Raw genomic sequence first — 14,458 nt, 5'->3', positions numbered from 1 at the left:
CTCCTCTTTTCCTCTTCTAATCTTTCCAGTTCTTCGCTTCTCCTCCTTTCCTCTTCCTCTCTTTTCCTCTGCTCTTCTTCCTGTCTCCTCTTTTCCATTGTTACTCTTTCCAGTTCTTCTCTTCTCAACCTCTCCTCTTCCTCTCTTTTCCTCTCCTCTTCCTCTTGTCTTCTCTTTTCCTCTTCTAGTCTGTCCAGTTCCTCTCTTCTCAACCTCTCCTCTTCCTCCCGTCTCCTCTTTTCCATTGTTACTCTTTCCAGTTCTTCTCTTCTCAGCCTCTCCTCTTCCTCTCTTTTCCTCTCCTCTTCCTCTTGTCTTCTCTTTTCCTCTTCTAATCTGTCCAGTTCTTCCCTTCTCCTCCTCTCCTCTTCCTCTCTTTTCCTCTCCTCTTCCTCCCGTCTTCTCTTTTCCTCTTCTAATCTCTCTTCTTCCTCTCTTCTCCTCTTTTCCATTGTTACTCTTTCCAGTTCTTCTCTTCTCGTCTTCTCCTCCTCCTCCTGTCTCCTCTTCTCCAGATCTTGTCTTCTCGCTTCTTCTTCTTCCTCAATCGTGGCCTTCTCTTCATCCCTCTCCCCGTAAATCCTCACTTTATAAGCGGACCCGTCCGACTCTTCTCTCGCTTCCATCTCCTCCTTGGTGTCCACATCCTCGTTGCTCTTTTCTTCCTGTTCCTCCTCCTCCTCCTCTTCCTCCTCCCAGGGCGTGTGCTGCCTTATCGCCGGGAGCGAGTCGAGCGACGGCGGGGAGCTTTCCGGAACGTCCTCCATGGAGCCGCGTCCCGAGCTGGCCAGACTGAAGTTGGAACCGATGCGAGCGGTGCGCGGCGAAGGTTCCTCGCAGTAAACGTGACTCCCATTGATGCACAGGTTGCTCTTTTCCACAGCTGCACGTTTCTGAGACGACGACGACGACGACTCTTTGCTGTCCGAGCTGCCGGAGCGCTTGTGTTTCATGAACTTGAATTTCTTCTTACCTATAAAAGATGGGACCAAAGGGGAACATTTGACAAGGACCCCAACTCGTGTTTGATAGACCCGTGATGAATTCATGCCAGTCGTACAGTAGAAGAAGTCCTGCGACTCTTGGCTTTGCGTCCAATTAAACTCATTCCGTACCAGACAATTCTGGACCAAGTCTGAAAAGACGTTTAAAAACGTCTTTGGGAGTGAATGAGTTAAACGGGCCCAGTAACTCAACTCTTTGAGTTGAAATTGAGACAAGATCACAATTATTTCAGTCTTCATACTTTCTGGAACATTTTTCGAATGTAAAATGTGTGCCTCGGCTCAGTAAAAGTTGGGCAAGTAGACCTACACAAAGGCAAAATTCAGTTCATTTATAGGGTGTCCCATCCATCCATCCCTGCAGGAAAATCTGAAATGGGACCGTCTTGTCATTTTCTGTGTAACCCTCCTTCCTGTCTCATTTTTTTTTAAGTCACAATGGAAAGCTTACCTCTTCCTCAGAATCAAATAAGGTAGCGTCCTCAACCAAACAGGAAGTAGCATGCCAACATATGGACTGAGCAGACACTCTACGCTGACTTTTTCCACTCGAGATCAATCCTCAATACAAATGGTCACCTTTTTTCGCAATTTCCTTGTTTTGTTTTTTTTTGTGTACAGTAGCCGTCGAAAAAGAGCCCACTGACCTTCGGAGGCGTCCGCGTTGAGCCCAGACGATAGGCTGCCGCTCAGCGGGGTGTTCTTAGCGGGCAGGATGGACATGGATTGCGACATGTTCCTCTGCAGGTTCGACTTGTGAGAAAACAAAGACTTGATTTTCGGTTTCTTCTTCTTCTCCTCCTCCTCTTTGCCCGCAGCTGCCTCCCCGTCCTCTTCTTCCTCGCTGTCGGTGAGAACCTGCGTGGACGCCGCCGCCGGCGCGTCCCATTCTTTTTTCTTGCCCCGGACTTTGTCCTTGAGCTTGCCCAAGCGGGATCGAGACTTGCCCGCGGCGGAGAGGTCGAACATGCTGGCCGTCATGTTGTTCCTCATGAACTGGATGTCCACCAGCACCTCGCCTCGGTCTTTGTCCGCCTTGCCGCTCTTGTCCAGTAACTTGAACCACCTGCGCACGAGAGCCACTTGGATTCAAAGAGCAAAAACTTTCGATAACGCGAAAGTAGTTCAAGAGGGTAAGGAATCGACGGCTGACTTTGTAAGAGAGTGTCACTGGCAGCCATGTCACGGTTTTAAATGAAAGCTTTAGTAGCCACCTTACTTCATATGATGTCACATAGACTCAACCTCGAAGGTCATCGACAGTTCTCTCTGACACTTGGATGTTCGATCTTTTTCAATGTTAGCGACAGAGGGGAAAAAAAATGATGTCGCTAAAATGAATCATATCTTGGTGTAAGCAATGAAGTCACTGAACGAAAAAGAGCACAAAGACGAAGAATAGTACTCAATGTCAAGATTGAGCTTCCGATTTGTTTTTGGCTACGATTGATAACAAATGTGAGGCGTTATTAACCGAAACACCGGAGAGCGTGCTTTGGTTGAGGAAAAAAAAAAAACGGAATCCAAATGTGCACAACAAGGTTTTTACCTCCCATGTTCTAAACGGAAACTATGATCCTGCTCCTGGAAAAATGGAAAACGACTCCATTGGAAAGTTTTCAAAAAGGAAATAAAAACGGAGCAGTGAAGCGTTTGAACGAATGCTTTTATTGTGAAGATTGAATGTAAGAATCTTTTGTTTTATTATTTTTTTCGTGACAATAAGGTCTGACGTGGCGAGACAACAGTGAGCCTGCTGGCTCTGAGGGGTCTTGAGGGGAGGGGCGGCAAGTCACAAAATCAGTGAGTCGGCATAAAAAAAGAGCTTATCGAGCATAAATCTGAACAAACAACTCCAACTGAAATCTGGATTCCTGGGGAAATGAGGAAGGCGCTTTCTGCGGGCGCGTGTCGGTGCGCGCGTGCGTGCGGGAGTCTCTCTGGTATTTTGGAGCTGCGGGCCGTGAGGCCAAGTATTGAGTATGTCAAGCCGTCTTGAAAACTAACAGATGTGGCTCAAATGCATCACGTGTATCAACGTTCTCGGATCACGATGCTATCTTGCAGCAAAGTGCGAATGTAATAGTTCTGCTTTTTTTGTATTTTGACAAAAGCAAGTCACAAATATGAAGACACTTGGGAACGGTTTGAAACTGAATATGTCGCCTTGAAGGTACCCTAAGCACACATGAATCCTTTACTTTCGATTGATGTCCTTTCATAGAGCAGCAGATTGTAGCTGACGGTGTCAAGCTTTGACCACGAATCTCCCTTCATTGATAGAAAACGAACTGCACAAGAAGTTAAAAAAAAAAAAATGAAAGAGGGAAGTGAGCGACTCCCAATTGCAACACAGCGGAAGTTACCAAAATGTCAGGGAAGTTTTCACTTCATGCCCGGGTGAGGATGATGGCTTCAAGCTGACTAATCTGCCACTTGTGTGCAAAGTGGAGGTTCAGCGCATGACTCAACCTTGTCAACAAGCGTTCGCCTTTTTGTGTGCGTGTGCACGCGCACACACACACACACACACACACACACACACACACACACACACACACACACACACACACACACATCCTTCCCTGTGCGGCGTGTAGTCACGATAAGACAATGGCTGCTCCGGTGGAGACCTCTTATCACAGCGCACAGCTGGGTGAGCAGGAGAAGAGTCGGCTCAGCATGATAAGTGTCCATGCAGCAAAAAAAATGGATGGAACTTATCAAAGCAGGCCATCAATGTGTCCAGCCAAGGTTTTGGACATCAGAGACGGGACGGGGTGGAGCTGGAGAGAACATTGTGCTTCCCGTAACTTGGGAGAACTGATAGGTTGTTCTCTGGACTAATGATGCACATTAGAGCACACTCTAAACAACTTGTGTTGCGTTTTCAGCAACAGGATGTCTAGCTTGAGAAGTCTCAAGAAAATATCCCGTCCTCATATCATCACCAAAAACATTACACACACACACGCACACACACACATACACACACACTACTACTACAAAAAGAAGAGCCCCCATGAGGACTTTATCACCAAGCCGCTGAAATTACACTTGTCAGGTCGTGTGCTGGAGCTGATCCATGCATGTGGCACATGCAGCAGACATTGCCAGACACAAAGAATTCACACAACTCTGCAAAATTCACAACAGGTTGCTCGCAGGCACATTTTCGGAAAAAGGCAGCCATTTGTGTAGTTTCACAAATGTATGGACAGGCACTCCAGACAGGAAAATTATTTCTATGCAAGAAATTCAAGTCGGTTTTCCTTTGCGCGTCCTCTTTAAGAAAACTATTTCTCAAACCAGCGCCTCAAAACTGCTAAATTCCATTGATGTCCCCAGCGGAGCCACATTGTTAGTAAGGCTCACAGAGCTAAAGCCACACTGTTGCTATGTCAACATTTGAAAATGATTTTCCTGGCTCCAGGATTTTTTTTCTATCCTGGTAGTAAAGGGGGGGGGGGCTTGACCCATACAAAGGGGGACTAAGAAAATAATTTGCAAATATATTTTAGAATATCAAATAAAATGCTGGAGCGTCTTAACTGAGGCTACACAGACTGAGGTGGCTATAGCCCCCCGCTAGCCCCGGTGTAGCGCCATCCCTGTACTTATGATGTGCCATGTTCAATTTCAAGTACTGTGATTGAGCAAACTGAAACAGATCCGGATTTAATTTGGTTTGAGATTATTTTCTGAACTCTCTGCCGCTGAGCAGATGTTGCGCAAATCTGATTTACAGATTATCCAGGAATTACTGGTGAGGATTCTCGCTAATATTTAACGGAAAATAAGCGGCCTGATACTGAATTAAAAAGAAAACAAACGGCAGGAAGTTGCCCGCTGTCTATCAAGCCCACACTTATCAAAACATAACCGACCGGTACTTGGTGGCGGTAATAAAACTGATAATAGGCACCCTCCATAAAATTGCTTTCATGTCAAAGTCCATCTTTTAGTTCCATCCCTTTACTGATCAAGCAAACCAAGTTATTGCAAATGCGACGCGACTGTTGACAATAATAAAAGCTTCTATGAAATCATGTTGGATTCGAACACGAGCTTTAACAGCGGCGAAGAGCGCTGTTTTTGTCAAAGAAATGACCTTGCGGGTCATCCGCTGTTTATTTTTCACTGATAAAGCAGCCAGGAATGCGAGGCCTCGGACCGATAAAACCTCACGGGCAACGTGCGTTCTCACCCTGCTTGCAAGCACCTCACCAAATGGCAACAAAGCCTTTAAAGAACACGGCGGCGAATGACCAGGAAGGACCAGAATGATGGAAGAAAGTGGTGGCGGATGGGGGGGGGGGTTCAAGTTGAGTTGCATTGCCCGGTAATAAGAAGTAGGTGAGAAAGAAGGGAGGCTGGTCTGCAGGCTGCTGGTCACATGGTGGAGGAATAAACTACTTACAACCAGCTTAGCAGAACACAACACTTTCTGCGGCATACAAGTGCGAAGATAAATTACTATTTTAACACACAAAACACATGACAAGTAAAACTAGATGCTCTTTGGTATGCAAAAATAATTTCGGAGAGGAGTGTTTTGAGTTACCGGGGTCCTACATAAAGCATTTTTGCGTGGTGGCCCTTAATTTTTGTGTATTTTGTAAGCCTTAAGAAAATATGACTTCTGTGCAGTTATTTTTCTTTTTTTGTGGCCCGTAACCAGATTCTGAGTGGCCCCTTGTTCAATTAAAAAAAAAAAAAAAATCCTCGAAAAACATCGACAAACTTTCAATATTCGTTTTTTTCTGAAAAAAAAACGTGAATATTCAAATCCATGGGTGCCAAACTGCAAATATGCAGCTGTTAGCTGTAGTTTTAAGTTGTAATATCACCACTCACCACTAGAGGGCAGACATGTCTTGGTTGCACTTACACTGCGTCTTACGCTGCCCTATACTACAATGTGAGAAGGCCTAATATTTTTTTGCAGATTTGGAATGATATGCAAGACAAATATAGTACTTCAATAATTTTGAGTGAATTTTTGTCTTTTTTTTTGTTTGCTTCAAACATTGTCATTGGATTAGGGAAGTGGATTTTTTTTTTTATCGATGCATCAAAAGATGTATTGTCGAAACCTTTTGCACGTACGCACGCATTTTGTCCGGTTTTTAAAATAGCATTTTTGTCATACATCAGGTCAGGTTAGAAAGTGCGTGTCCTACGTGGCCAAGTATCACTCATGAAAAATGGTGGCCCCGACTCCAGCATTTAAATGACACATCCCTGCACTAGGTTGCATTAATCCATCCTGTCAACGTGACAATTCAAAGGTCCTGCACTTACTCGGTTTTGTTACGGTTCTTGTCCTGTGCGAGCTGCACCAGGTCGATGACGGCCTGACCCAGCAGCTTGTCAGGTCCCACCAGGGCTCGGTGTAGGACGTGAACGCGCAGCGTGCCTCGCTCCCCTCCCGCGCCGTGCTGCGGCAGCTCGAAGGCGGCTTCCTCCTTCCACACGGGAGCCACGCTCTTCTCCACCACCGAAGTCTGGTACTTTTCTTTGCCCACTTGCATGAGCGCGTAGGCGTCGTTGGTGCCGCCTTTGCCCTTCGCCCTGAGGCCACGGGCTTGAAGCACGGTCACCTGGACGCTGGTGGGGCACCAGGGTTGATCCAGAAACGACATGCCGGCTTTTGTGGTCGCTGGGCGGCTTAGACTTGGCGGCCCGCCGGCTCAAGGAAAAGTTGCTCAAGTACAGCGTGATACTGGCCGGACATTGGGACTGGGCGGAGTGGGCGTGGTTAAGATGAGACTGGGCGGGCTGGGTTCAAGCGAAGCCCCGCCCCCACACGAACAAATTAATTCTGCTGATGGCGCACACCTGACATCGCTAACGGACAGACAGAGACGATCAAAAACAAAAAATATGTATTTACAAAAATATTTGATGATGCTGAAGAAAATCCAAACCTTATTGATATATTATTGCATAACTAATCAATTTTTGCAAATGCTTCCAGTCGTATGGTTCATTCGAGATTGTTTATATACAGTGTACGGTACATACAATATGATGTATAGAACAGATACAGCTAGCAATACTCTACTAGTACTTCAAGTATTTAAGCCATTAGTATAAAGTTAAAATGCCGGAGTATTACCTCAAAGAAAGCAAGGATAAGATGCCATAAAGACTAATTTCTCAAAGTATATAAATCTACATGAAGAGTGTACCGACACTGCAATTATACTTTCATGTTAAATACAGCATGTCAAAATACATGGCTGTATGTATTTAAATTTGGCTGTGTACTGTGCTCTGATCACAGCACACACAAGTGCAAGCATTCAAAGAGACACGTTCGAATAAGAACAAAACGATGCACTGAAATTCAATTGTGATCATTTCCATCGCGAAACACACAAAGCGCATTGTGTACCGTTATATCACATGTGCTTAGCCACCAGTCCACTTCCTGGCGCTCGCCTCACACACGCGTATTTATAGACTTTTGAGCCAATTACCAAAGTGACGTAAGAGGGCTTCTACTGCACCGCGTTTGTCTTTGACCACACAATAACACTGGAGATCGACACGATTGTTGCCTCGGTTCTACTGAATCGTAAGTTGTGCAGCAATCAAAAATTGATTTCACACTCACATTCACACATGCGGTTATTTTAGAGTCTTCATTTTAGAGTTTTCGTTTTTGAGTCTTGGAATGAGGGAGGATTTAGAGTGAAGTTATGATATTGATATTAAAAGTTCAGACTCCCAGCATCAAACAAGTGCCCTTTGCAGAAAGTGACTGAAAGTGAAAGATGTTGTAGTTCTACCTTGTGGCCACTAGATGTCTGCCTGTGATTTGCGGTACCTTTTCTGCTCTGATAACGTCTCTTCAGAACATTCTGATTTCTGGTTCAATTTGGCTTGTTTGCAGATTTCCATGGGAAGGGGCGAACCCCCCCCCCCCCCAAATTACCTTTGTTATGATACAATTGGATAAACCCCCCAAAAAGATGAGCAAGCGATAGCTTTAGCAGTACAATTTGGCATTGAAAGAGGAGGGTGTCTTTCTTGCACTTTCAGGCTTAGTTTGTTATCTCAATATCATGTCTTCAAAATACAGATGCTCTCTTCCCTCCCTGGAGTGTCAACATCGCAGATGACAGTCCCCCGAGCAAAGAGTAATGTTCCCTCTCAAGGGCCATCACAAAGTCCCCCTTCAAGCTGTGGATGGCTGACAGCGTGTGTGTGTGTGGGGGGGGGGGGGGGGGGTGTCTGTACCAATATGGCCAATGAGTCCACCTGGCCCCCTGGGCTGAGGGCTCCCGCTGGAGGGATTTTGATCTGGCATTGGCCGTCTCACTGGATTTGAGCAGGCACTAGAGAGTGAATGTTTCAAAAGTGGTCGAAATTCAGCAACATGACAGTGATTTGTTTTACTAATCGAGTTGACACAATTTACCAAACATGAACAAGTCACACCGCTCAAGTGCTGCATGTCATAAAAACCTTTATTCAACCGGAAAATCTGCTACAAATTGCTTTCGGCATGCATAGTTTTCACACAGTTATGACAAGTAATGAGGATTCCCTTTCGAGCTTTCTATTTTCTTGATTTGATGACATAACCTGCATACCTTGTGCTTTACTCAATGTCAAATTATAGTTTTGTCAACTTTCTTTGGCTTTTGTGCATAAAGAAACACGTACTGCTCCTTTATTGATATGTAGAAAACACTCAATTGAAAGAACAGCTTTTAGTAAACGGGGCCAGTTGACGCATGAGGTCGATTGACCAAATTACACACATGGACAAAATTGACCATAAAAGAAGGAAAAGGGCCCATGACTGACTGAGGCCCTAGAAAATAGGATTTTCAGTTTTTCTGGGGGAGCCCCTGACCTGCATAGATTCAATATACCCAGTGCCGGATAGAGCAAAGCAGCCCCAGAACACCATCTTCATATTTTACAGTCAGTCCCGTGTTGTTTTCATAGAATTCATCTGACTCCCAGCAGCTTGTCAATATCCAATCTGAAATTATTTTCCTGACTGATCTTTTGCCCACAATTTTTTATGTATTTTGAGGTCTTAAAGTTAATATAAATGCATTCAGAAATGCAGAAAACACAACCAACATTACAGAACAGTATCATTATAAAATCTAATGATAATAATTTTTTTTGCAATCTCACAAAAAAAAAAAATCTGGATAATCATGCACAATGATATTCAGAATCAGGATGGAATGTTTAAAATGCCCCTCGAATCTGCTGTACATAGTGGTGATAAAAAGTCTACACACCCCTGTTTAAGTGCCAAGATAAATCGTTTCAAAATGTTTGCCACCATTCATGGGACCTACATCTTCTATACTCAATGAAAAAAGAAAAAAAAACCTAGAGAGAAGACAAAAGAAACGTGTGTGGAAGTGGAATAATGTGGTTGCACAAGTGTGCACACCCTCTTACAACTGGGAATGAAGCTCAACTCACGTTGAATCGGAGTCAGCACACCTGCCATCATTTCTAGTGGCCCTCTGATTAACCCAAAATAAAGTTTCCCTGTTCTAGTAGGCTTTTCATGACTTTTTTTTTTTCACAGCAGACGCTGTAAAGTTTTGTACGAACATTGACTGTTATTTGGAACTGTTAAACATTCCCTTCACCTTGTTCAAAAAAAAAAAAAAAGCTTTGAAATGATTTGCCCTTTTTTAAATATAAATATGACCAAAACTCAAACAGGGGCGTGTAAATATTTTCTATGCACTGTACAACTTGCTTCAGTATACCTGCCTCAGAATACCTGCATGAGGAGGTGTTAATGCACACAGAAAAAAGACCATAAAATGACTTTCAGTATACCTGCCTCAGAATACCTGCATGAGGAGTTCTTAATGCACACAGAAAAAGACCATAAAATGACATTTTTTTTACAACTAGAAAATTCTCTTTTTGTTACATGGCATTTCATGACAGAAAAAAAAAACTTACTGCAAGGTGCGCTCAATGAATGGGAAAATATCTACAGGTGGGGGCAACGAGAATATGCACCAGAAACAAAATGACACATTTTGACAAGACCGCACAGAGATGTCCATATTGCCATCGTGTGTCCGCGCTTTTGCATTCAGCCTCGAACCTCGCCCTTCACCTTGTTCAACTCTCCTCTCCTCTCCTCTCCTCTCCTCTCCTCTCCCACCTTAATATCTCCTAGTGCATTTCACCATTCCACTGGTGCTATGAACGTATCACGTCTCTAGAAAATAACCCCTGAGAAAACCTCCATTTTTTTTTTGTTTTTTTTTTTTTACTTACCAGCAGCTTAGTAAATCCACACGAACTCGTCGGGTCTCAGTGGACGACATCGTCTAAATCGCTACACATTAAATGGTATTGTCAGATAGATTTACTCAACTCAACAAGCACATTAGCACCAACCATACCAGAAAAAAAAAATCCTTGATATAAAAAAAAAAACAAAAAGGTTGCTAGTCCAAAGAAATGTGTTGAAAGAAACAGCAGGAGAAGACACCCAAAACAGTGTTGACTTGCTGTGCTCGCCAGCCGTTGGGCTCCAGCGTTGCAGTTTCAGGGCTGACTTGATATGATTTAAAAATTTTTTTTTCCCTCTCCAAAAAGGTCAGCAGGTCAAGTCATCGAGACATCATCCTCACAAATTCTGCCAATTTAAGACAAAGCAGCACACGTGTGTTAGGTCGAGTTGAACGTCACAGCATTTAGTATACAGTCGACCCCCCGCGCCCACAGATTTGCATATTTGCTCATTTTTTTCAATATTCTAAAAATATTGGTAAATATTTTAATCTCTTGACCTGTAACTCTTTTTTTTTAACATACTATTATGACTCCTGCTCAGGTCTTGCTTTTGACAGTAAATGTCGCTATTTAGACACAATGTCTACAGCAGCTAGCTACTTATGTGCCTCAGATGAACGAGCACGTCACTGTAGCATTTCCTAAAAAAAAATATATATATATGAGGCAGTGCTCCTTGATATTCTGATCCCTCACAGCTAATATGCACCCTTCTGTCGCTCTGTGTGTGTGTGTGTGTGTGTGTGTGTGTGTGTGTGTGTGTTTGTTGGGGGGAGGCTAATCTTTGAGGTGACATAATCCCCATGAAGATAATCTGACAGACACACTGGCACGTTCATCCCCCACAGACGGTGTGTGCTTTAAATTTGAGCTCAGTAGGGAAAAAAAAAATTCAAAAAATTCAAAACGCAAAAAGTGAAAGCCACATTTATCCCCGACACACAAAATGAAATATTGCTTGATGTTGTTTCTTCGAATTTCGACAGTTCTACATGACAGTTAACCAACCCCAAATGTACCATTTTAAAAATGTGAATATTGCATCAAGTAAATAATGTCATTTCATACCTTCAAAATCCACATGACCGTCTCCGTTGAGGTCTATGTCTCGTAAAATGTCCTCCAGATCTCTGTGACCGACCTGAAAAGGGAAAAAGCCACGCTCTGTTCTGATTGACATTGTCAGGGAGTTATTCATAATTGAGGGCGTGGTCTGTCGAGCGGCACTTCTTCACACTGGAAGCTGTTTCTAAAATTCTGGACAACTTCCTTGCAAACCATGCCCGTGTACCTAATGAAATGGCCTCTGATTGCACGCACAAACTCGTACCTGTTGTCCCAAAAGCTTTTTCATCGCTTCTCTGAGTTCGGCTGTGCTGATCTGACCATCGCCATTGGTGTCAAACTGAAAATGAAACGTTTACTTTTTTTTACTTTTTTTTTAATCATTTTGACATTCCACTCTTGGGTCCTTCCATCCATTTTGTATCGCGCTTATGCTCACTCGGGCCGCAGGTGAGTCAGAGCCTATTGAATATTGATCCATATATAAGGCACATTGGATTATAAGGCGCACTCTCGGATTGGGAAAATTGAATGCTTTTAGGTGCGCCTTAGAGTCCGGAAAATACGGTCATGCTCTCCCCAATTTTACATTATTATTCGAAAAGCATGAAAGTTACATTTATGAAAGACGCGTTAGGCTCCAGCTCACCCGCCACTGCAAGTGAGAGCAAGCGCGATAGGCAATCGATGGTTGGATGATTGGATGAATGTTTCCACCTCCTTGAATGCATCACGCAGCTCCTTCACGCCGATCATGTCCGCCGTCTCAGCCAGAAGTTTGGGCCCCATGAGTTCAACAAAGTCCTCGAAGTCGACATGTCCGCCAACTGTTGGAGACAGAAATAAAAAATTAAAAATAAATGAATGTACCTCATCGCGGTGCACACGTTGAACTGTCTTTTGAGGGGCGGTCCTCAAATTTTCTCGACATCCATCGTTTGACGATGTCCTCTTACGATTCATGTTGATCTGCTGGCTAAGTTCGATCAGCTCCATCTCTGTGGGCATGTATCCCATCGTCCTCATGCAGTTGCCCAAATCTTTGCAGCCGATGAAGCCATCTTTGTCCTTGTCAAACTCCTTGAACGCCTCGCGCAGCTCTGGGAGCACATCGGAGGATAATAATAATAATAATGACACGAGTCCACTTCAGCGAGGGGCTATTTGATTTTATACGATTCATGTTGATCTGCTGGCTAAGTTCGATCAGCTCCATCTCTGTGGGCATGTATCCCATCGTCCTCATGCAGTTGCCTAAATCTTTGCAGCCGATGAAGCCATCTTTGTCCTTGTCAAACTCCTTGAACGCCTCGCGCAGCTCTGGGAGCACATCGGAGGATAATAATAATAATGACACGAGTCCACTTCAACGAGAGGCTATTTGATTTTTGGTCACTCTCGCTTACCATCCATTTCTTCTGGCCGCAGCTCTCTGTCCTGGAAGGAATCACATGGGAGGATTAGAAGGCCACCATTGCTGTCAGTATACAAACTGTGCCAGATCACAGCACTCCCCCCAACGCGGCGTGGCGACGTGAGAAATAAACAGATAAATATTGCACATATGCGGATGTGTGATTCGAGGGAGAATTGTGTGAGAGCAGCTGCTGAAAGCTACTGGAGAGACAAAAATTCCAAAAAAAAAATGGCATCAATGAAAGGTAAGCAACCTTATTTGGTCGTTTTAAACAGTTATTCACGGTTTTTCAACAATTTTAAACATTATGACAAATTTGACAATATTTGAAACAGAATGTCACAGGGGACTAAAATATGTCATGACAATTCAGCAAATTTACATAGAACCTGACCTACACAGCGCCACCCCCCCCACCCCCCGCATGACATGTGCTAGTAGGCTGGCTGAAGATCCAAAGCCACTTTCAAGTGATTACACTATCTAGACCACGATTAATGCTGAGGCACCGTCATGCAGAAAATCCCACATTCCTCATGCCCTGCTAGGTAAGCAGAGCTGCATTGAGTTTTGGAACAACTTGGTAAAAGTACCGAAAGAAAAAAAAATCCAAAAAAAAAAAAAAAAAATGGCATCAATGAAAGGTAAGCAACCTTATTAGGTCGTTTTAAACAGTGATTCATGGGGGGGGGGCGGTTTTTCAACAATTTTAAACAACATTATGACAAATTTGACAATTTTTGAAAGAGAATGTCACAGGGGACTAAAATATGTCATGACAATTCAGCAAATTTACATAGAACCTGACCTACACAGCGCCACCCCCCCCACCCCCCGCATGACATGTGCTAGTAGGCTGGCTGAAGATCCAAAGCCACTTTCAAGTGACTACACTATCTAGACCACGATTGATGCTGAGGCACCGTCATGCAGAAAATCTCAAATTCTTCATGCCCTGCTAGGTAAGCAGAGCTGCATTGAGTTTTGTTGGGTACACAGATTAGCGTTAGCTTCGGATAAAGCGGCACATACTTGATTGCCACCGTGATATTGTCGACGGGGTGATGCGGTATTCGCATTTGGTGTCGTCCATGCGCCACAAACACGCGGTCTTGTGCGTGAAGTGCTGCCTCCATGAGCGAAAATGCGTATGTATGACCATGCATTTCTTGTTACGTTTGGATTCAAGGTGTAGGATGATCATTTTTAACTGACGCGCATCATAACTCTTATGACTGAACTTGACACCCTGAGGGCATGCTACGGTACACGTGTACTCGTGACAAGCGCGGCTATGCGAGCGTGGCGAGACGACCGCCGCGTCCAAAAAGGAACGGCCATCTCGCATCTCATCAGCACATCGGCGCAGTCACGCTCGCCTCCCTTGACTGATATGATTTGTTCAAGAAGACGAAAAAAAAGTCGGACGTGTGATGTCACTGCCGCAAAGCCGCAAAGTGAAATCAAAGTTGCATTTCTTCCCGTTTGACGTCGTCCTACAAATGGCAGCGTTGGTGCAAACGCAGCACCATCACAGCATATTTGAAATTGCAAAAGGCAAGAGAGAATTTTTTTTCCGTCATCACTGCTCCTCGAGCTGTGGTAAAAATGTCCCATTTTGTCTCAATTCGAAAGTAGTAAGAACACATTATTTTGAGAAACATGC

At 44.1% G+C, this 14,458-nt stretch overlaps 2 protein-coding genes across 4 annotated transcripts in view; both read right to left on the bottom strand.

Annotated features, from left to right (window-relative positions):
- The window catches only part of LOC109523578 (trichohyalin-like), an 11,278-nt gene extending 4,407 nt beyond the window's left edge, over positions 1-6,871 (bottom strand). Inside the window, exons 1-3 of the mRNA XM_019882797.1 lie at positions 6,309-6,871; positions 1,652-2,070; positions 2-973 (exon numbers count right to left, since the gene is read on the bottom strand). Coding sequence (XP_019738356.1) covers positions 2-973; positions 1,652-2,070; positions 6,309-6,649 — 1,732 coding nt within the window. The 5' untranslated portion in view covers positions 6,650-6,871. The remainder of the gene's footprint in view (position 1; positions 974-1,651; positions 2,071-6,308) is intronic.
- Positions 6,872-10,601: 3,730 nt separating this feature from the next.
- The window catches only part of cabp1b (calcium binding protein 1b), a 24,276-nt gene continuing 20,419 nt past the window's right edge, over positions 10,602-14,458 (bottom strand). For all 3 annotated transcript variants that reach the window (XM_019882939.1, XM_019882940.1, XM_019882942.1), the window contains 6 exons: positions 12,782-12,812; positions 12,552-12,695; positions 12,093-12,202; positions 11,641-11,715; positions 11,379-11,451; positions 10,602-10,653 (listed from right to left, as the gene is read on the bottom strand). In XM_019882939.1, the coding sequence (XP_019738498.1) occupies positions 10,628-10,653; positions 11,379-11,451; positions 11,641-11,715; positions 12,093-12,202; positions 12,552-12,695; positions 12,782-12,812 (459 nt within the window). In that variant the 3' untranslated portion in view covers positions 10,602-10,627. The remainder of the gene's footprint in view (positions 10,654-11,378; positions 11,452-11,640; positions 11,716-12,092; positions 12,203-12,551; positions 12,696-12,781; positions 12,813-14,458) is intronic.

This window comes from Hippocampus comes, unplaced genomic scaffold (assembly GCF_001891065.2).
Source record: "Hippocampus comes isolate QL1 unplaced genomic scaffold, H_comes_QL1_v1.1 scaffold30, whole genome shotgun sequence".
Lineage (NCBI taxonomy): Eukaryota > Metazoa > Chordata > Actinopteri > Syngnathiformes > Syngnathidae > Hippocampus > Hippocampus comes.
The sequence above is the reverse complement of the archived record's forward strand: the minus strand, read 5'-3'. Positions and strand labels throughout refer to the sequence as shown.